The 21,792-nt window shown below is 47.2% G+C and overlaps 1 protein-coding gene across 4 annotated transcripts in view; it reads left to right on the top strand.

The window, feature by feature from the left end:
* Positions 1-21,032, top strand: part of RNFT2 (ring finger protein, transmembrane 2) — a 60,284-nt gene extending 39,252 nt beyond the window's left edge. For 2 of the 4 annotated variants that reach the window (XM_027124684.1, XM_027124687.1), the window contains 4 exons: positions 12,461-12,610; positions 13,933-13,998; positions 14,135-14,236; positions 20,217-21,032. In XM_027124684.1, coding sequence (XP_026980485.1) covers positions 12,461-12,610; positions 13,933-13,998; positions 14,135-14,236; positions 20,217-20,351 — 453 coding nt within the window. In that variant the 3' untranslated portion in view covers positions 20,352-21,032. The remainder of the gene's footprint in view (positions 1-12,460; positions 12,611-13,932; positions 13,999-14,134; positions 14,237-20,216) is intronic. The other 2 variants (XM_027124686.1, XM_027124685.1) reach the window with 2 other exon arrangements.
* Positions 21,033-21,792: the final 760 nt, after the last annotated feature.

Raw genomic sequence — 21,792 nt, forward strand, 5'->3', positions numbered from 1 at the left:
TTCGTTTCCCCTCTGGTCAGTACCCCTGCCAAGGTGCCCATTATCCTGAATCTTATCCTCCCTCTTCAGTTCTCCACCCTCCCACACACCTTGTATCTTTTCTTTCTCTCTCCCCACGTCTCACTTTAACTCCTCCTAGAGTCTCCTTTTCTTCGCTCCTCATAGCACTCAAAGCACGAAATGGCACGAGATAGGAAGTCCAACTGGATTTAAACCTGGCTCTACCCCTGTCTAGCACTTGGGCAACCTCTTAGAGCCTCTGTTTTCTCACCTGTTAACTGGCCCTAGTTCTTCTCTTTTGCTGCTAGTTTCTTGTCTCTTTCCCCTTGTACTTATCTCATTAGCTCAGTCTCCCACGATTTATTCCTGTCTCCTGTGCCTATGTTGAGCTTTCTCATCTGAGAAATGGGACTGGGTCATAACTACCCCACCAGGGGAGCATTTGATGCACAATTCCTGGCCCATGGTAGGTGCTTAATAATGAGATTACTTTCTCCTCCTTGGCCCCCTCTTTGCCTGGTCTCTCACTCCTGGGTGCCCTTTTCCTTCTGTCCTCTAGCTCTGTCATTTCTCCCCTCTCTTCTTTTGCCCACATCCCCTAGTTCCTCTCCGGTGTCCCTCTCCTCCCCCACCCCCTGCATTTCTCTCTAGCCTTTCTTCTAGTCCCAGTGCCCTCAACACCTGTTGCCCCCAGCACTCCTGGCCGTTGTTCTGAGGTCAGTTACCAAGCTCTTCCCCACCCGCCAAGCCTTCTCAAGTCTGAGAAGTCCTAGACGGGCCCGCCTGCTCCTCAGCGGGTCGATGTTGCGGCTGTTCTGTTCTGAAGAGCTCTTTCAGCCGCGGTCCCCCGTGCAGCCTGCAGTCATAACAGACCTGCAGGCCGCCTTCCCAAGAAAAGAAGTCTTTGTTTTCAGCTCTTTGCGCGGGCCCAGCCCGCCCATTTCGGAAGCGTGGCCGCGTCCCCTGTGGCGGCCGGGAGCTAACCAGCGGTCCAGGGCAAGAAAAGCAAATGAGGGAAAGCACCCGGGAGGCTGGACGCAGTTCCTGCTTATTTTCCCCACATTAGGGGAGGGCTCTGCAATGAGGAGTCCCTTTGGCCCAGTGCTAGCCTTAACTCGGAGCAGCTTTCCGGCCTCTTTTCCTGACACCCCCTCTCTGTGGGGAACCGCCTCTCCCTCTCCCTGTGGTCCTGATGCGGCTGTCAGTCACGGCGCCCCGCCCACCCCCTGCCCCATCTGACCAATCCATCCAAGGCTCGCTGTCCTGGTTGGCAAATGCCCCCCCCCTCCCCCCCCCGGGAGAAACAAGGCCCCTCTCTCTCTCTGTTGGAGTTAAGCTGTGAGAGTGTTGGCTTGGGGCTACTAGTGGCCATCTTTCCTACCAGGTAGAGGTGTACAGAACTTTATATTAGCTGTGTCCCCTGGGGCTATCCTCTCCTTCTCACTTTCCTTATCTGTGAAATGGGAGCATTAATAGCACCTACCTCACGGTGTTGTGCAGAGAGTAGGTGCCTAGCACATAGTAAGAGCCAAGTCATCGTCCTTTCTTCTACACTGCATGCCTTTCTCATGGTGCTCTGTGCTGAACCCAGCAGTCACTAGACAGCCCCTTTTCCTCTCTCCTAGCCTCATCTTTTTTATAAACCCTTCCTTATACACCGACCCTTGCTTCCTAGCACCTTTGGCATCAGGGTTCTCTATGAGCCACACCTGTGGAAAACCTAGCTATTTGAACTACAAGGTCATTTAGCCCACCTGTTCATTTGTTCATTCATTCACTCAAAAACCATTTTTTGATCACCTACTCAGTGCCAAATCCTTTGTATTAGTTAGAATTGGGATAAGCCAGTAACAGCAAAAATAATAATAGCTTAAATTTAAGAAGGGTTTATTTCTTCCCATGTAAAGTCCAAAGGTAAGCAGTCCAAACCTGGTAGTGTGACACCTTCCAGGTTACTACTTCACCAATCCTAGGGTGTGGGACTCCTCCTCATAGTCCAAGATGGCAGCTAGAGCACTAGCCATCACATCTAAGTTCCAGATAGCAGGAAGGAGGACAGGGGGAAGAATAAGGTGAAAGTTTCTCTGAAGTTGTCACATGACACTTCTACTATAGCTTAGTGCCACTGAAGTGCCACTAGAATGGCACCTGGTTGCAAGAGAAGCTGGGAGATGTAGTCTTTGTTTAAGATATCGTCCAGCTAAAATATTGAGGACTCTAGTGCTAAGGAAGAAGGAGAGAAAGAATGTAAGCTGACAGCAACTGGGGACACACCCTGAGTAAGCATAGGGGAAAGATGGTGAACAGGATATGGTTCTCTGCATTCATGAAGCTCACAGCCTATCAAAGAAACAGATAATAATAATAATATAAAATAGATAACCAACAAGGACCTACTGAGTAGCACAGGAACACTGCTTGATATTCTGTAATAACCTAAATGGGAAAAGAATTTGAAAAAGATAGATACATATATATGTATAACTGAATCACTTTACTATACACCTGAAACTATACACCTGAAACTAACACAACATTATTAATCAACTATGCTTCAACACAAAATAAAAATTTTAAAAAATAAAAATAAATTTTTAAAAATAAAATGCTTTCGGGCTTCCCTGGTGGCGCAGTGGTTGAGAGTCCGCCTGCCGATGTAGGGGACACGGGTTCGTGCCCCGGTCCGGGAATGATCCCACATGCCGTGGAGCAGCTAGGCTCGTGAGCCATGGCTGCTGAGCCTGCGCGTCCGGAGCCTGTGCTCCGCAACGGCATAGGCCACAACAGTGAGAGGCCCGCGTACCACAAAAAAAGAAAAAAAAATGCTTTCTTAAAAAAAATAATAATAGTCGAAATTATTGAATACTTACTCTATTCCACATGCTTCTCAGGGATTCGCAAACATTTTAGACTTAGGGCCTCTTTACACTTTTGGAAAGTATTGAAGACCCTAAAGAACTTGCTTACATGGGTTATTGCTATGACCCTTGTAACCATAATAGAAATTAAAATCAATTCACCACAATTGAAATTAAAACCAAGAACTTTTTACAGTACTCACTAATTAACTTAAAATAATAATCAACCCATTATGTGTTAAAATAAATAACATTTTAAAGAGACATAACTTTTTTAATTAATGAGAAAAGGGACTTGTTTTTACATTTTTATAAATTAATATCTGGCTTGATAGAAGATACTTGCCTTCTCATTTGTTGCAAATCATGTCATATAGCCTCAGGAAAAACTCAACTGTATTCTTGGTAGAGAATAAAAATGTCAGTTAATGTCTGAGAGTTATGATGAAAATAGTTTTGACTTCACAGACCTTCTGGAAGGGTTTTGGGGACCCTCAGGGTCCTGGACCACACTTGGAGAAATGCTGATTTAGTTGGATGCTTACAGTTTCCCTATGTAGTAGTCATGATCAAGGTGACGAATTTTCCCCAGAATGTGGCACATGCATGGAGCCTCCACAGTGCCCTATGGCTCCACTGTAGACGGCCAGGTCGAGAGGGCTTGGTAAGTAGTTTAGCCTTTGTCCTGGGGGTAGTGGGGAGCCAGGGAGGGTTATAAGCAGGGGTCCGCAATGATCAGATTTGTATCCTTCAAAGAACATTCTAGAAAGAAGCACAGGTATCGCTCTCCTCGTGGCAGTGTGGCTGGCTTTTTGGCACAGGGTCTTGGAGTGCTAACCCAACAAGCCAGCCTTAAGAAGCACTGGCAAACATCACCAGCCATCCACACATCAGACCCACCCAAGAGACTTGCCTTATGGGACAGTCAGCACCCAGGATGGCTATGACTTATCTCTCCTTAGCCCTTAGTCCAAAATGAGCTTCCTTTAACAGGCAGCAAGTAGTAGTGATAATAATAATAGCCAACATTTAATAGTATGGTATGTCACACCTTTTTTTTTTCTCCTTTTATTTATTATTTATTTATTTATTCTTTAACATCTTTATTGGAGTATAATTGCTTTACATTGTTGTGTTAGTTTCTGCTGTATAACAAAGTGAATCAGCTATATGTATACATATATCCCCATATCCCCTCCCTATTGCATCTCCCTCCCACCCTCCTTATCCCACCCCTCTAGGTGGTCACAAAGCACTGATCTGGTCTCCCTGTGCTGTGCGGCCCCTTCCCACTAGCTATCTGTTTTACATTTGGTAGCGTATATCTGTCAATGCCACTCTCATTTCGTCCCAGCTTACCCTTCCCCCTCCCCCATCCTCAAGTCCATTCTCTACGTCTGCGTCTTTATTCTTGTCCTGCCCCTAGGTTCTTCAGAACCATTTGTTTTGTTTTGTTTTGTTTTTTTAGATTCCATATATATGTGTTAGCATACGGTATTTGTTTTTCCCTTTCTGACTTATTTCACCCTGTATGACAGACTCTAGATCCATCCACCTCACTACAAATAACTCAATTTCATTTCTTTTTATGGCTGAGTAATATTCCATTGTGTATATATGCCACATCTTCTTTATCCATTCATCTGTCGACAGACACTTAGGTTGCTTCCATGTCCTGGCTATTGTAAATAGTGCTGCAATAAAAAAAAAAAAATAGTGCTGCAATGAACATTGTCACACCTTGTTTTAAGATCTTTACACGTTATTTCTCTGATGAGAGAGGATTTATAAAGTGGCCTCTGGAACCAGCCTGCCTGGATTCAAATTCTATCTCTGCCACATACCAGCTGTGTGACTTTGAGCAAGTGACTTAACCACCCTGTGCCTCAGTTTACTCTTCTGTAAAATGGGGATGATGATAGCTCCTATCTCATAGGTTGTTGTGAGGGTTAAATTAATACAAAGTGCTTAGAACAGCACTTGGCAAGTAATAAGCCTTCAGTGTATGTATTTGCTGTTATTAACATCAAAACTCTTTGAGGGACATACTATTATTACCTGAAGTCTATAGATGAAGACACTGAGGCCCACTTATTCGCTCGGCTGAGCACCCTGTTTGGTGCCAAGCACTCCTCTAGATTCTGCAAACAGAAATGGTGATGCCAAAAAGACACAGAGCCCCTGTATTTCAGGAGCATAACAAAGAAATATAGTCCATGTTGGGGGTGAGTGCAAAAAAGAAAAATGAAAGCTGAATACAGAGGATGGGGAGGATGGGGGGAAGTAGGAAGTGCAGGGGTGCTATTTTATGTACATTGTTCAGTGATCCTTCCTGATGAGATGACATGCATGCCAAGACCCAAGGGAAGTGAGGGAGCCAGCTGGCAGACATCAGGAGGAAGAGTGCTCCAGGAAGAGGGAGGAGCAAGTGCAAAGACCCTGAGGTAGAACTGTGCTTGTTTTTCTGTTTGTTTGTTTTTTTTTTTGAGAATCAGGCACATCAGACATGTGGGCAGGGGGCAGATCTTATAGGATCTGGAAGATCGGGTGAGAGTTTCAGATGTCACTCTGAGGGAGATAGAAGACACTGGCAGGTTTGAGCCCTGGGATGATTTGTTCTGCCTTGTATTTTGAGAAGCTCATTTTGGATATCGTGTCAGGAATAAATCATAGGGGGACAACAACAGAAGTTGTTAGGGAGCTGTTTCCAGCAGAATTTGTAGATGAATTAGATGTTGGTTCTGAGAGAAAGGAGAGTCAAGAATGATTGCAGGGGTTTGGGAGAGACAGACAGACAGACAGACAGACATGGAAGGAGGGAGGATGCTCTCATGTCTCTTCTTATAAGGGCACTAATCCCATTCATGAGGGCTCCACCCTCATAACCTGATTACCTCCCAAAGGCCCCCTGGCCTAGGGTAATAAGCAGAGGTCCACAATGATCAGATTTGTGTTCTTCAAAGAACGTTCTAGAAAGAAGCACAGATATCGCTCTCCTCATGGCAGTGTGGCTGGCTTTTTGGCACAGAATCTTGGAGTGCTGACCCAACAAGCCAGCCTTAAGAAGCACTGGCAAACATCACCATCACCTCCTTAGATGAGTACTTTAGTTCATTTTTCTCTTTTTTTCTTTCTTTTGGCTTAAAACAGCTACCATTTTATTATTTCCCATGATTCTGTGAGTCAGGAGTTCAGCCAGGGTACACTGGGGACAGCTGGTCTCCATGTGATGTCCACTGAGGCTGGACCATCCACAATGACTTTTTTACTCACAGGTCTAATGCCTCAGCTGACATGGGTGGGAAGACTTGCTCAGGTCCTATATCTGGGGCCTCGGTTCTCCCTGTTGGCTGGGTTCCTTGCTTCTCCCCTGTGTAGTGTTGCTCAGAACCTCTCCCTCTGCACCTGGCCTCTGCACGTGGTCTCCCCTTGTCCCTTGGGTTTCTCACAACGTGAGAAAGGAGGAAGGAAGGGGAGGAAGGGCAAGCAAGAGGGAGGCAGTGACAGCTGCCAGGTCTCATGCAGCCTGGGCCTGGGAGTCCCAGATAGCACCTCTGCCTCATTCTCGTTCATTCCTTAGTTCTTTTGAACCTGAGGTGTCCTATCTCTAAAAGAACGTGAGTGACAGTAATAATGCCCACATCCCCAGATCATCATGAGGTTCTTTACTAGCTCTTATCATGCACTGGGCCCTTCCTGGGTACCTATGTTTTAGGTGCATTTGCTCACTCAATCCTCACAATCACCTTGGCCTGTTGGAGCAAGTTTGCGTGGGCTTGTGAAAGCCAATGGTTTCATTTTCAGGAAGTTTGCAATCAGTCGTTAAAACCCTAGGAAGCTTGAAATTGGCCCTGTGGGAGTACTTAGACCTCAGAAATTGGAAGCACACATATCAGGGCCATTTTTTTTTTTTGGTTGTTTTCTGGAGAACTGATTTGCCAGCACACCACTGTGTGTGTGTGTGTGTGTGTGTGTGTGTGTGTGTGTCTGTGTGTGTGTCTGTGTGTGTGTGTCTGTGTGTATGTGTTTTCAACCCCATTTACAGATGAGGAAACTGAGGCTCTGAGAAGTTAAATTGTTGTCCAAAATCAACCAATTTAGTAGGTAGCGGATTTGACTTTGGAGGCCCAATTCCCATGCCCTTAACTGCTGTGCTGTCCTACTTCTGTAGGTGAGAAAATGTGTATGAAAGAGATTTATAAACAGGTAAAGCCGTATAAATATTCATTATTAATTTTGATGCAGAAAAAAACTTTTATCCCTGTTTATCCATTCTTTATATCTTTGTACATTTACGCTGCTAACAGCTCTGATTATGTCTCCCTCCCCTTCCTCTTCATCCCCATGATCCTTCACATCACCTTTCCCAGGTAGGTGTGTTCTTCAAAAGTCTCCTAACCTGTTCCTTTCTTCGGCTTTCAGCATCCTACTCGCCATCATTTCCCACTCCCTTCCAGTCAGCCCTCTGTCGTTTCCTTGCTTCCCACTTCACTTTTGGTCCCTCCCCCATCCTCACAGTAAAAGTCAGAACAGAACCTGCCTTCCTCTCCTTGACTGCTCCCAACCCCCTTTATCAGAATCCCAGCAGCGAGCTCTCTGTGCCTAAGTTCTGCAGCAGTTGCTACTGTTCCCCTTTTACGGGTGGCAGGGAGGGCAGACGGGTCATAATCTGATCGCTTTCCTTGTTGTCTGACACCCCGGAGAAACCACATGTTCCGTTCGGTGGTCGTCAGAAATAACATGCTTAAGCAACCTGGAATTATAAAACTGCTTAATTAGAGAGAGATGGTTTCACTGGGATATGCCCGGTTTTCCCCAGTGGTTTTACCTCCTCTCCAAGCGGCCGGCCCCCCAGCAGCTAATTGCTGCCTTTAGACCTCTCTCCCTTTATTTTATTTTCTGTGACATCAGGGCTTGCCTATGAAGAGAAGTACTCTCTTCCATGTTCCAACTCTCCTTCTCCATCAGCAAACTCTAGATGTTGACCCGAGTAATAAGGGTGGAATATCTTAACGCTTCTGAGGTCTCTAGCTCTTAAATAAGCACCTGCTGTGTGCTGCGTGCTGGGAATATGACCAGGAACCAAATTATCTTCATGCTAATGGGGCTTACGGTCCAGTGGGAGAGAGAGATACTGAAGTACTTTTTTTAATATTGTGAGAAGTGCTCTAAGGTGATTTAAAGGGTGTAACAGGAGCCCTTAATTTAATTAAGGAGTTGGGGAAGGCTTCTTATAGGAGGTGACAGTTAGCTGAGACCCAGAAGATGAACAGGTGTTAGCTCGGCAAAGAGTAGGGGACTACTAGTCCATCTACAGAGGAAGAGCTTGGTCTACATAGCAGAGCACCTGAAAGAAGGGCCAAGAAGCTGGTCCCTGAGCCTTCTCTGAAATTCTGGGGATGTATTGGAGTCCCCATCATGACTTGACTTATCTAGGTTCTGATGTTATAGACCAGGGGTTGTTAAACCGCAAGCTGCAGATCAAATATGCCTCGCAGCATCTGTGTTTGTAAGTAAAGTTTTATTGGAACACAGCCATGCCTATATGTTTCCCTACTGTCGATAGCTGAGGGGAATGGTGGTGACAGAGGCTGTATGACCTCAAAGCCAAAGTATTCACTATCTGGCCCTTTGCAGAAGATTGCTGACCTCTGTTCCAGACCCACGTGTTAGGTGAGTGGGAAGCTTGGGGTCTGGACCAGGAGACCAGCCTGCAGCTAGTGGAGCCTGAGAACTGGGGGATCCAAAGACAGTGACCAAGGATCAGTAATAGCAAGGTGGTTGGCAACAGGATCTGACTCCAGCCTGTCTGGTTCCCGAGCTACACTCTTAACCACCAAGCCAGGCTGGTTGTGCAAGATTAGCCTGAGAGGGGACAGCAGGGTCTGTCTCCAGAGTCAACCAGATGCCAGCATGCAGGGGTTTCAAGAGACACAGGGACATAGGACCTTTCATGAGGTGGTCATGGCCTCAACCACCATGAGGCCAGGAGGACAAAGCAGGAGGCTGCCCAGCAAGATGGCCAAAGATTGACCATCCTTTCCATCACCTCTGGGCTGCTGGAATACCTTTCTTTCCTCATCCTGCCCATATTACTTCACTGCCCTTGTTCCACTTATCCATTGAAATAGTGCTCCTCAAACTTGAACGTGCACACACATCACCTGGGAACCTTGTTAAATTGCAGATTCTGATTCAGCAGGTCTCGGGTGACATTCCAGTTCTGCAAGGTCAGCTACTGGGGTGAGTGGATGACTGGATGCCTTTCCTTGGTCCTTAGAAGATGTGGATACATCTGCCTCAATGAGTCCTCTTCCAAGCGACCTGTGCTCAGCCCATCAAGACAGAATATAATGGGGTAGATGTAAAGTCTCTGTCCACATTCTGTACATCATCCATTTGATGGATACACAACACTTTTTTTTGTTTTATAAATTTATTTATTTGGGTTTTTTTTTTTTTGGCTGCGTTTGGTCTTCGTTGCTGCACGTGGGCTCTCTCCAGTTGTGGCGAGTGGGGGCTACTCTTCACTGCGGTGCGCAGGCTGCTCATTGCGGCGGCCTCTCCTGCTGCCGAGCACGGGCTCCAGGCACGCAGGCCTCAGTAGCTGTGGCACGTGGGCTCAGTAGTTGTGGCTTGCGGGCTCTTGAGCGCAGGCTCAGTAGTTGTGGCGCACGGGCCCAGTTGCTCCATGGCATGTGGGACCTTCCTGGGCCAGGGCTCGAACCCGCGTCCCCTGCATTGGCAGGCAGACTCCCAATCACTGCACCACCAGGGAAGCCCCACAATGCATTTTTATACCTTTTTTCTCCCTCTAGTTTAAGCACTATGCTCAGCACAAAAAAAAAAAAAAAAAAAGGAAAAGGCAGAAAACCACAACGAAAACGAGTAGTCTCTGCATTCTGTATCTTTTCCACTTGGAACTATAATATTAGCACTTCCCTGAATTAATAGATATCCTTCACCAGGATGATTTCTTTTCTAACTTTTTCTTTTGAAATAATTTTAGACTTAGAGAAAAGTTGCAAAAATAATACAGAGAGTTCCCATATATCCATCACCCAGCTTCCCCTAATATTAACATCTAATATAACCATAGTGCAATTAGCAAAGCCAGGAAATTCACATTGGTACCGTTATTATTAACTAAACTACAGACCTTATCACATTTTGCCAGTTGTTCCACAAATGTCTTTTTCCTGGTCTAGGATCGAATCTAAGATCCCACGTTGCATTTATTTGTCATGTCTCCTTAGTCCTCTCTAATCTAACAATTCCTTGGTCTTTTCTTTGTCTTTCATGACCTTCACACTTTTGAAGAATGCTGGGCAGTTATTTTGTAGAATGTTCCTTAGTTTGGCTTTGTCTCGTTTTTTATGATTCAATTGAGCTTGTAAGTTTTTGACCAGAATACACAGGATGATGCTGTATTTTTCTCAGGGCATCTTATCAGGGGTTTAGGCTTCAATATGACTTATTACTGGGGATGTTAACCTTGATCACTTGGTTAAGGCAGTATGTAGTGGATCTCTTCACTGCAAAGTCACTCCTTTTCAGGATGATATTTGATTGGCTGTATGGCTTTGCATTATCGATCCCTACCATAACCAGACCCTCTTTTTGCACATTTAGTTGTTACGTGTTTTTGTTTGTACTGTTTCAAAGAATGCTGCAGTGGCCATTCCTACTGGCATATCTATTAGCACATATCCCTGATTGTTAGGATGAATTCCTAGAAGTAGAATTGCCGGAGCCAAGATTATTCACATCTTTAAGGCTGTGTATGCTTGGGGCGGTACTATTTGTTTCTATGTTTGTTTATTTGTTTCAATCAACTTTATTGAGGTGTATAACATTGTATATCTGTACAAGAAAATGCATAGATTTGAAGCACACGTTTCAGTGAGTTTTGGCAAATGTATACCTACGTGTAACCACCACCCCCATCACTATATAAAATACAAAATTTACATATACAATCTACAGTTTCTTTCATCCCCCAAAATTCCTTGACACCCCCTTGCAGTCATTCCTCCCCCAGCTCACCCCAGGCAACCACTGATCTTATTTCCATCAGTGCAGTTTATTTTTTTTAACTTTATTTTTTATTTTTGGCTGCGTTGGATCTTCGTTGCTGCGCGCGGGCTTTCTCTAGTTGGGGCGAGCAGGGGCTACTCTTCGTTGCGGTGCGCAGGTTTCTCATTGCCGTGGCTTCTCTTGTTGTGGAGCACGGGCTCTAGGCGCACGGGCTTCAGTAGTTGTGGCACACAGGCCCAGTAGCTGTGGCTCGTGGGCTCTAGAGCGCAGGCTCAGTGGTTGTGGCACACAGCTTAGTTGCTCCGTGGCATGTGGGACCATCCCGGGCCAGGGCTCGAACCCGTGTCCCCTGCATTGGCAGGCAGATTCTTAACCACTGCACCACCAGGGAAGTCTTCAGTGCAGTTTTATGTTACCTATTCTAGGACTTCATATTAATCAGAATTACCCACTATGTACTCTTTTGTATCTGTCTCCTTTGACAGGAGAGAATGTTTGAGATTCATTCATGTTGCTGTGTATTGCAAACATTTGTTCCCTTTTTATTGCTGAGTAATGTCCTATTATATAAATATACCACAATTTGTTTATCCATTCTTCCATTGATGGACAATTGGGCTGTTTCCAGCTTCAAGATATTATGAATAAAGGTGCTGTGAACGTTCGCCTGCAGATGGACATATGTTTTCATTTCTCTCAGGTGCACACCTGGGAGTGGAATTACTGAGTCCTAAGCAGGTGTCTGTTTAACTTTATTAGACACGACAGGGTGGGTTATTTTCTTGTCCATTTTATAGCACAGGCCCCAGAAAGCTTGAGGGACTTGAATAAAAGCCAAAAGAGGAAGAGAAAGAGAACGCTAGATGCTTTTCCTGTTTATTCCCTTTAACCTTCAGAGCCACCCTAGAAGGTAGCAGCTGTGATTCCCATTCTGTAGATGAGCACAGTGAGGCTCACGAACGTGCAGCAGGATAAGGTTCTGAGTCCCCCAGGTCTGAGAACCCAAGTCCATGTTCTTTCACCAGATATGATCCCGCCTCCTTGGAGACAGTAGGTGGGGCAGCTGGGAACGAGAACACGTCTTCCCCCCTCTCCTCTTCTCTGCCTGTCCTTCCTGCATCCTGTGGTCCGCCCTGCCCACGCCGCTGAGGGCAGTCGCCCTCGATGCCTGGGTCAGCCCCCTAGAGATGACAGTGATCCGAGTGCAGGGCCAAGGACTGTGCCCCCATGATTGGCTTTGAGCCCCCAAAGCCACAGCAGGCACCAGGGAGTGACCCACACTCCAACCCTCGGCCAAAGGTGTCCAGTTTCTCCCTCCCTGAGACGCGATCCCCAGAGTGTTGATCTACTGGGCTGGTGGGCAGCGGGCGAGGGCAGCGGGCAGGGGCCGTGTCTCCCCGGCCACATTGCAGGCCCATTAGAAGCAGGCCTGAGTGCTTTACAAAGCTGATTAATGGGCTGCCTGTGACCTGGAATGTCATTACTCCCCGGGCTGGGGGGCCCCCCAGCTGGGTCCTTTGGGTCTTTACTGCTAATCATAATTGATGCTTTCTGTGTGGTTGCAGGGAAAGTTCTATCTGGTCATCGAGGAGTTGAGCCAGCTGTTCCGATCACTCGTTCCCATCCAGCTGTGGTATAAATACATCATGGGTGACGATGCCTCCAACAGCTACTTCCTCGGAGGGGTCCTGATCGTTCTCTACAGCCTCTGCAAGGTGAGGTGGCCTGGGGGAGGCTGGAGGGCTGGCCTGAGGAAGACCCATTCACTAGCTGGGCCTGGCAGCGAGGGCAAGTGGGGAGCCCAGAATAACACCCTCATCTCTTTGTTTCATTGAAAAATTAAATTCACACAACGCAAAATTAACCACTAACCATTTTACAGTGAACAATTCAGTGGCATTTAGCGGATTCTCAGTGTTGTGCCACTGCCACCTCTGTCTAGTTCCAAGACACGTTCATCACCCCAAAAAGAAACCCTGTACCCGTGAAGCAGTCACTCTTCATTCCTCCGCCCGTGCCTGGCCACCACTAGTCTTCTTTCTGAAGACCCTATGGATTTAGCTTTTCTGGACATTTCATATAAATGGAATCATTCACTATGTAACCTTTGGTGTCTGGCTTCTTTCACTTAGCGTCATTTCCGAGGTTCCTCCACGTCACAGCCTATATCAGTACTTCACTCCTTTTTATGGTTACAGCCATCCTAATTTCTTGCCCATAAACCTCACCATATGCCATCATTTCATGTCGTCCTCTTCACAGCAACCCTTCAAAATACATACCATTATCACTCCTAGATTATGGGCGAGGGTACTGAGGCTCAGAGAGAAGTCACTTGCCCAGCATCACTCAGCTAGTGATCACAGAACCAGCGTCCAAGTCTGGAGCTCTCAACCCACCGACAACACTGCTACAGAATTTGTTTTCTGTTCCTCTTAAATTGCATACCCTCAGCTCTGCAAATCAGTATGCAGTGCTTCTCTTTTCATCATTAGTACAAATCAGGTTTTCCTCCCTAACAACACACACATCCTCCTCTTTCTTTTCCCTTATCTATTTAAGGCTTTAGAGAATTCTAGAGGAATGCATGTGTTCCCTTTCCTTCCTCCAAGCAGGACTAGCCGGGCAACCCATGCACTGTCAACCACTGGGGCTTATTTTGCCTCTACTGATTCTGATCTGCTGGCAGTGGCTGACTGGAGTGCTGGACAGAGAAGAACGATTATGCCCTGACTCAGAAGAAGAGTGCTGTGATCAATTAGCAATGCCTGCCTGGGGCTTGGGAGGGGGAAAAGACAGTAGGCATGCCATATATTCGCTATCCTGGCCCCACTGGCAGGGGAGACTGCTGATGGAAGGCAGCAAGACAAAAGCCAAGCAAAACTGATGGGAATGAGGAGTTTCAGATGGGAGGATGTGCCCTGAAAATGTCTGGAGTCACAGATGAGGAGGGTCCATGGTGGTTGTTCAGGAATGGTGAGAGAGATCCCGAACGATCCTTGGATACTTTTCAGCCATCACCTCGCTCTCCTTTCAGTCTTTCGACATTTGTGGCCGCGTGGGTGGAGTTAGGAAAGCCCTGAAGCTTCTCTGCACCTCTCAGGTGAGTTGGCTTCCAATGGTCCTGACCGAGGTCACAGGAGCCAGGAGCCGGAAACAGACCTTGCTGTGCTTCTGAGGGTGTCTCTCCAGCGAGCGACCACAGCTGTGTCTGTGTCTCTCTCCCTTCCATCAAACAGAATTATGGAGTCCGGGCCACTGGGCAGCAGTGCACAGAAGCTGGTGATATCTGTGCTATCTGCCAGGCTGAGTTCCGAGAGCCTCTGATCCTTATGTGCCAGGTGAGCAGGGCTGGGCGGGGCCGTTGGAGACGGAGGTTGGGGGACCGCAGGGCCCTGCCCCATGCAGAAGTCCCAAGTGCCTGCATGGGACGCTTGACCAAAACCAAATGACCAAACCTTGGGGCTCTGGGATGGGTCTTTGGGAACAGTGTAGTCAAGCCTGGAGTCCCTCAGACCCAAGGTCAAATCTCAGTTCTGCCTTTTACTAGCTGGCTGCCCTTGGGCAGGTTTACTTCACCTCTCTGAGCTTTGATTTCAGTGGTAAAACGTAGAAAATGAACATTTCAGTAGGGTATAGTGTCAGAATAGCCTGAGTTTGAATCTCAGCAGCAGTGGACCCCGAGTGGCTCAGTCCATCTCCCTGAGCCTTGGTCGTTTTCATTTATAAAATGGGTATCATAATAATGCCTACTTTATAGAGTTATTATTATGATTAAATGAGATCATCTCTGGAAAGAGCTAAATTTTAATTATTCAGCCCTAAAACTTACGATTATTACAGTTATTAGTATCATTATAATTATTATTACTGTTTGTTTTCATTATTAGTTGTGGGTCACCAACCCATAGTAGTCAGTACTGGTCAGTTACCTTTAACTGCCTAAATGTATCCCTTTGCCTCCTCCCTGCTCTCCCCCTCCCCCTCCTCCCCACATAAGGGGCTAAGATATCAATTCAGCAAATGTGTATGAGTCAAAGCATCCTATCAGATACCGGGGAGGGGAGGCAGGCAGAGGGCACATAGACCCTGTCCCCTTCTCTAGAACACACGGTCTCCTTGGGGAAACAGATGCATACATAAATAACTATGAAACAAGGCAGGCAGTGATAAGTGCTGTGTAAGAGAGAGTCATGCAGTGTCCCAGGGGACCAGGCCAGAGAGCGACGAGTTGGAGGCTGAGAAGACTTCGGAGGAGGCGTAGCCTACAGACTAGAAGGAATGGGAGAGCATAGGGCTCCCCCGCACCTTCCAGGGGTAGGAGGACAGGAGGTGGGGTCCTCTTTCGGCATCAGCAGAATTTTTTTGGTTTTGCTGTTTGGGGGTGTTTAGGAGGTTCGTTTTTAATGTTTAACTGTACTTATTTTTAAATTGAGAGTAAATTTGTTTGACTCAAAAATTCAAAAAGGAGATGAAGAAGTCATGATGACTAAACGCAGTGTGGGACCTGTAACAGAGAGAACAGGAGAGAAAAACTAGCCTCATGAAATCTGAAGAAAGTCTGGAGTTTAGTCCATGGTCATGCATCTGTGTGGATTTCTTAGCTTTGACAAATGTACCACGGTGATGCAAGAGGATAGTACTAGGGGATACTGACACTGGGTGAGGGGTCATACAAGAATTGTCTGTACTACCTTTGCAACTTTTCTGTAAGTCTAAAATTATTCCAAAATAAAAAGTTCATTAAAAAAATATTTCAAAGATACAAAAAGGGAAGTGGTGACAGGGTTCCTACCCTTATCCCCAGCTCCCTAGGCCCCTAAATACCCACATGGGCAACTGGGAAAGTTTCCTTTATATCTTCCCAGAGATGCTTTGCAGAATTTAAATATATAGACACACACATATACACAAACATATCTTTTCCAAAAAGACATAAGTTGTGGCACATTCTACCCAAGCTGCATTCTGCATCTTTTCTTTTTGACTTGAAACTCTGCCTGAAGAGATTGTTCCTTATTTGTGTAACATCCTATTTTATGGATAGACCATAATTTGTTTAACCATTCTCCTGTTGATGGGCATTTAGCAGTTCATAATCTTTTGTTATGACAAATATGGCTGTTATGAGAGATCAGGAATAGGGAGATCTATAGCACCTACCTGGACTCATCGTGTTGATTAAATGAGTTAATTCAGGTGAAGCATTTAGAACCATGCCTGGTGCGTGGTCAGGGTTCCATAAATATTAGCTCTCATTGGCACGTATACCATTTCACATGTGTGCAAGCTCTTAGTAGGATAGATTCCTAGTGGTGGAATTACTGGGTCAGAGGGTATGCAGTTCTGACAGATGTTGCTAAATCGCCCTCCATAAAGAGTGTATCCGTTTGCAACCCCAGTGTGGAGCATGACGCACCCTCTTGGCTCTCCTCCCTCACCAACATACCGTGTTATGAAGCCTTTTTTGAGCGTCGCCAATCTGACAGGTGACAAACACTATCTTGGTGCAGTTTTCATTTGCATTTGCCTAATTATGAGAGCAGACGAGCATCTTCTCATATGCTTCAGAGCATCTGTATTTCCTTTTTGGTAGCAGCAATTCTTTGAACAGGATGTCAAGGTGAAAGCTTTTCTTCTTCCTTGCTGGCAGTCTCTCCAAGCCTTAGTCTGTTTGCTTCTCTCCCGTTCTTCTCCCGGTACCACTACGTCTTCCCACAGCTGGATTAGAATTAGTGGGTAGGGTTGGACAAGACACCGTCACCCCAGATCCAGGGGCAGGGGCCACATCCAGTGGTGGTTGAAGCCCACATACGTGGCCAGGCCTAGCACACGTCTCAATCTTCCTCTGCTGCTGTGAGCCGGGCTTAGAAGGGCACTTCCACAGGTGAAAGGACCTTGTTAATTCCTAAATGCCCTGAACGAATGAACAAATGAATGAATGAGTCAGTAATGAGCCTTTACATCCTCAATAAAGGCTTCTCTGATTCTGTTTCCCCAGTCTCGTCAGTGCCCCCAGCTACATGTCCTTGCAGATCCTGTGTTTTTCCTTCATAGCACTTATCTCAGTTGTCAGCTAGATGATTAATTGGGCAACTGGTTGTGTAAGGTCTGTCTCCTCTTTGCCAAATTATAAGCCACTTGAGAGTGGTGACCATGTCTGTCTTTCTCAGTAGTGGAATCACAGTACTGACTCAGTAAACATTGGATGGATGGATGGATGGATGGATGGGTGGATGGATGGTTGGATGGATGGAATAGAGGAGATAGATGGATGGCTGGGATGGAGATGGATGGTAGCCAAGTGGAGGGGTGTGTGGGTGAGTGCAAAGGTGGGTGGATAAAGATAAATGTGTGGGGTGACTGGGTGGATGGGCAAATGGCTTGACAGATGGGTGGGTGAATAGATGGGTAGATGGGGGAATGGATGGGTGGATGAATGGATAGTTGGATTGATGGATAGAAGGGCAGATGCATGCATGGATAGATGAAGAGCCCACTGGGCTAAAGGAACATCCTATCTCGCCTTCAAAGGGCCATCAAATTAAGCTCAGTGGGTCACTCACACCCACCACCTACCACCACCTCCCAGAGCTGGGGCCCAAGAAGCAGATTGTCAGTTGGAGCTAGTCAGGCAGACACTGAGCATGTCCAGAGGTTAGAACTCTCCGCTCAGACGGAGCACACTCGCCTGATCGGTCACTCCACAGTATTTATGGCATGCCTCCTGCCAGCCTACAGGGGGGTCAGGGAAAGGGCATTTTGAACACGAAGTCAGAAATCTGCCGTATTTAAAGCCCTCCTTGCCAAAGAGAAGGGTCAGAGTATGTTCCAGAACAAACTGCCCTCCGGTTCTTGGTCACTACCAGGAGTTTGGTTTCAGAGGGCTGGTGATGCAAAGGAAAGAGGGCAAGACTATAACGACCCCCGTTGATTTGTTCCTTACACGTGCCTCACACTTGACGCTTTGTGATGGGCTTTACCTGTTTGCGTCCTTACAGATACCGTGTGGGGGAAATAGTAGCCCTGTTTTACAGAGAAGGAGACAGGCTCAGCGAGCCTGCTCTTAATCTTTGAGCAAGACGTGGGGAGTCTGGATAGAACTTGGGATCAGGGTGGGGTAGCCTGTCCCACCCTAGGGACACCTCTCCCAACTCCGTGCTCCAGGAGACACAGCCAGGGAGCTGTTAACAGTCCAGCACCACCTGCATTCTCCACTGACCACAAACCCACCCAGCTTGGAAGGACCCCTCCTCCCCTTCCCTCTGTAGGGTCTTATTCCTTTCTCCAAATGCTAGAGGCAGTCCTGGGTCATGAACTCCTCCAGCCCAGCCCCTGGGTGGTCCTGCGTTCTTTGAATCTCTTAATTCGGCACCAGATTTGGTCCTGCCTGATGATCTGAGAAGGGAACTGTGAGCTCCTGGAGGCCAGGGACCAGGTCTTCATCATCCTAGAATCTCAAGAATCTCCCACCTAACCTGCCTGCAAAGGCATTGTCAGAACCCCTGCTCTGTGCAGGCTCAGGGCTGGGCAGTGGGAAGACAACAGTAGCAGTCACTGCCCTCCTGGGGCCCGCTGGGTCTGCTGACCCCTGGGTCCTGCCCTTCAGCCCATGGTGAGAATTTGGGCATGGACATCCAGACTCTGTGTGCCCTGCTCACCTCCTCTCCCACACTCCCCTACACCCACCTCACTGTAGCCACATTGGCCATCCTTGGGAGCTTTGCACATCTGTTCCCTTCAGCCTGGAATGCTGTAGCCCCCACCCCCTCTCGTCACCTAGTTAACTCCCGGACATCCTTCAGGCTTCAACACAAGTGTCACCACCTCCAAGAAGCCTTCCTCGACTACCCCCTAGATCAGACTAGTCCCCCTGTAACATACTCCTGTAGCATCATGGAGCACTTCTTTAGAACACTTTCTACAGTTAGGCACCTACTGCATACTGTGCCAGAATGGGTTTATAAGAAGCTTACAGTCTGCCATGGAGAGACAGATAATAAACAATAAACACATATAATGTAATAATAACTATTACTGTATAGTAGCCAAGCCAACACTTACAGAAAACTTATTATTTGCCAGGCATTCATTGGTCTAAGTGCCTTTTTTTAAAAAACATATTTTTGGATTTTTATATTATCAATTTTATTTTAAAAAATCTCAAACCTACAGATAAGTTGAAGGATAGTAGAATGAACAACCTTTTATCCTTTATCTAGATTCACTAATCGTGAACGTTTTACCACATTGCCTTTTCTTAGTATAGATTTTTCCCCCTAAACCTGTTGAGAATAAGTGGCTGACATTTTGATTCTATCATCCCTAAATATTTCAGCAGCCATTTCCCAAGAACAAGGACATTCTCTCCCATAGCCACAATTCTACTATCACAGTATCAAATTTTTAATTGATATAAAATACTAATATTCAAATATATATTCAAATTTCTCTAATCGTCTTCAACATCCTTCATAGCTAGGGTTTTTCCCACATCCAGGATCCAATCAAGAATCCTATAGTGCATTTGATTGTCGTGTGAAAGTACTTTAATGTTAGCTAATCTTCCTATGAGGGCAGTAGTAGTATCCCCATTTTACAAGTGAGGAAAAAGAGGCACAGGGAGGTTAAATCACTTGTCCGAGTTATGTAGCCAGAGGGTAGTGGAACCCGTTAATGTTTCCAGCCTCCCCATGTTTCTCTTGACCCCTGTGGTCTGTTCTCAACCCAGCTGCCAAAGGGATCTTTTCAAAATACAAATCATATCAAGTCAGCCCTCTACTCAAAACCCTGCCATGGCTCCCTGCTTCTCTCAGAATAAAAGCCAAAGCCCGCCCAAGGCCCTACACAACTCTCTGACCTCATCCCGCCCTCTACCCCCAGGCTCAGCCCCACTCTCCTTGCCGTTCCTCGGGCACACCAGGCACACTCCTGCCTCGGGGCCTTTGCACGTGCTATTCCCTCTGCCTGGAGCACTCTTTCCCCAGATATCACCAGGGCTCACTCCTCACCCTCCTTCAAGTTTTCCCTAAATATCAGTATCTCAGGAACATCCTTCCAGGCCACCCCATTCACCATCACAGGCCTCCCAAGCCCTCTTATCCCCCCTTCCCTGCTTTTCCATCTGAGCACTTACCACTGGCAAACTCTGCCTCTTAGAGATTCCTCTTGCTATTTGTCTCCCCAGCTAGAATACAAGTTCCGTGAGGGCAGGAATTGTCTGTTTTGCTCGCTACTGGCTTCCAGCTCCTAGGACCGAGACGGGCACAGGGTGGATGCTTGGGAAAGTGACCCCAATGGTCCTGATTGCTGTCCCCGCAGCACGTGTTCTGTGAGGAGTGCCTCTGCCTCTGGCTGGACCGTGAGCGCACCTGCCCGCTCTGCCGCTCGGTTGCCGTGGATACCCTGCGCTGCTGGAAGGACGGGGCCACTTCGGCACACTTCCAGGTGTACTAGGGCTGAAGACTGCAGCATCAGTGCTCCCAGGCACACCAGGGAGATGACGGAGGGTCAGCGGTGTTGGGTCCAACGCCGGGGGCTTCCTGGGAAAAAGTCCTCAAGCACTGACTGTCCTCCTTCCTGCCTCTCTCCATCTCTTCCTCTAAAGCCAGGCCCCTGTCCCCTTCCCCACCTTCACCTTCTTCTCTTGCTCTGATCATGGTGTGTGCATCCTACCCCTACACATGGGGACGCCTTCTCACTCAGACTCGGTCTCCACCTATGTAGGTCTCCCACTTCCCTCCAAGTCAAGGAACTGGTAATGGACCAAGTCCCACCTGTTGATTATTTTAACTCGTGGTGACCTAATACCTGATGCTGCAAACTAGAGAGAGGCCTGGAGATGCTGTCTCCCCCTAAATGGCCCAAGTCCGCAGATGAGAATCACTGTGACGTATTTTCCAAATACAAATGCTGAGCCCCACCTTATACCTACAGTAACTACGTGTACCAGACGCTTAGTGTGAGCTGGGCACAGCATTGAGCCTCCTGCCCGGACGACCCCCTGTAATCCTCACAAGAGCCCTATGGCGGAGGTACTGTTGTTTCCTTTGTTTCACAGATGAGGAAACTGAGGCATAGAGCTCCATGTGGAAACTTTCCCAGGGTCACCCAGTGAGCAATGATGGACCGAGTTTCCAGCCCGGGCCTGTCTGGCTTCAGAGCCTGACTCTTAACCACGTGCTGACCCACTGCTCAGACACTTCAGGTGTGGGGCCTCCCAGACATGTTTCTTTAAAAGCACAAGAGGTGATTCTGACGCCCGTCAGTGGCTCAGGTGCATAGCACGTTCGATTTGGACTGCACTGAGAATGCTAATAGTGAACACTAGCTCCTGAAATCTAGTCGTGGTTGGGTCCATGGAAAGACTTGGTCCTTAAAACTGCTGTTTAGCTGGACTGTGGCGGGGATGCTCAATCGTGATTGGCTATCACGAAAGGCCATTTCTGGTGCAGATGCAGATGTCATGGGGTGTCCACTCCCATCTTTATTTCTCTCCTCCTCCTTTTGTCCTGTCCCTCACTTAAGACTCAGGCTTGTCAACAGCTCCTGTGGCCATTGCCTTCTCCCCTGGTAGCCTTCAGAGCAAAAGGCGTGATCCATGTTATGGATTTTTCCACAAGCCAGGGTGGTGGTATAGAGCACAGCAGTGATCAGTGTTTCTGGAATCTCTATACCAGAGCTACTAATTTCTGTAACACAAGTTCTCCACCCGTGAGACCCTCCCTGCCCTGAAATCTGGGAGGAGAAGGCACAGGTGATCCCTTAGAAGCCACTGGAATCTTGTGTGCCCTACCCGTCTCCCAACTCTATTCTCTCATTGTCAACCTCAGCACAACAGGCTAGCGCCAACGGCATTACAGAGCAAGCAATCTGTGTGGCTACTGAGCAGGTTAGC

The sequence above is a fragment of the Aethalodelphis obliquidens genome, unplaced genomic scaffold (genome assembly GCF_003676395.1).
Source record: "Aethalodelphis obliquidens isolate GAN/ISIS:26980383/991018 unplaced genomic scaffold, ASM367639v1 scaffold28, whole genome shotgun sequence".
Classification (NCBI taxonomy): domain Eukaryota; kingdom Metazoa; phylum Chordata; class Mammalia; order Artiodactyla; family Delphinidae; genus Aethalodelphis; species Aethalodelphis obliquidens.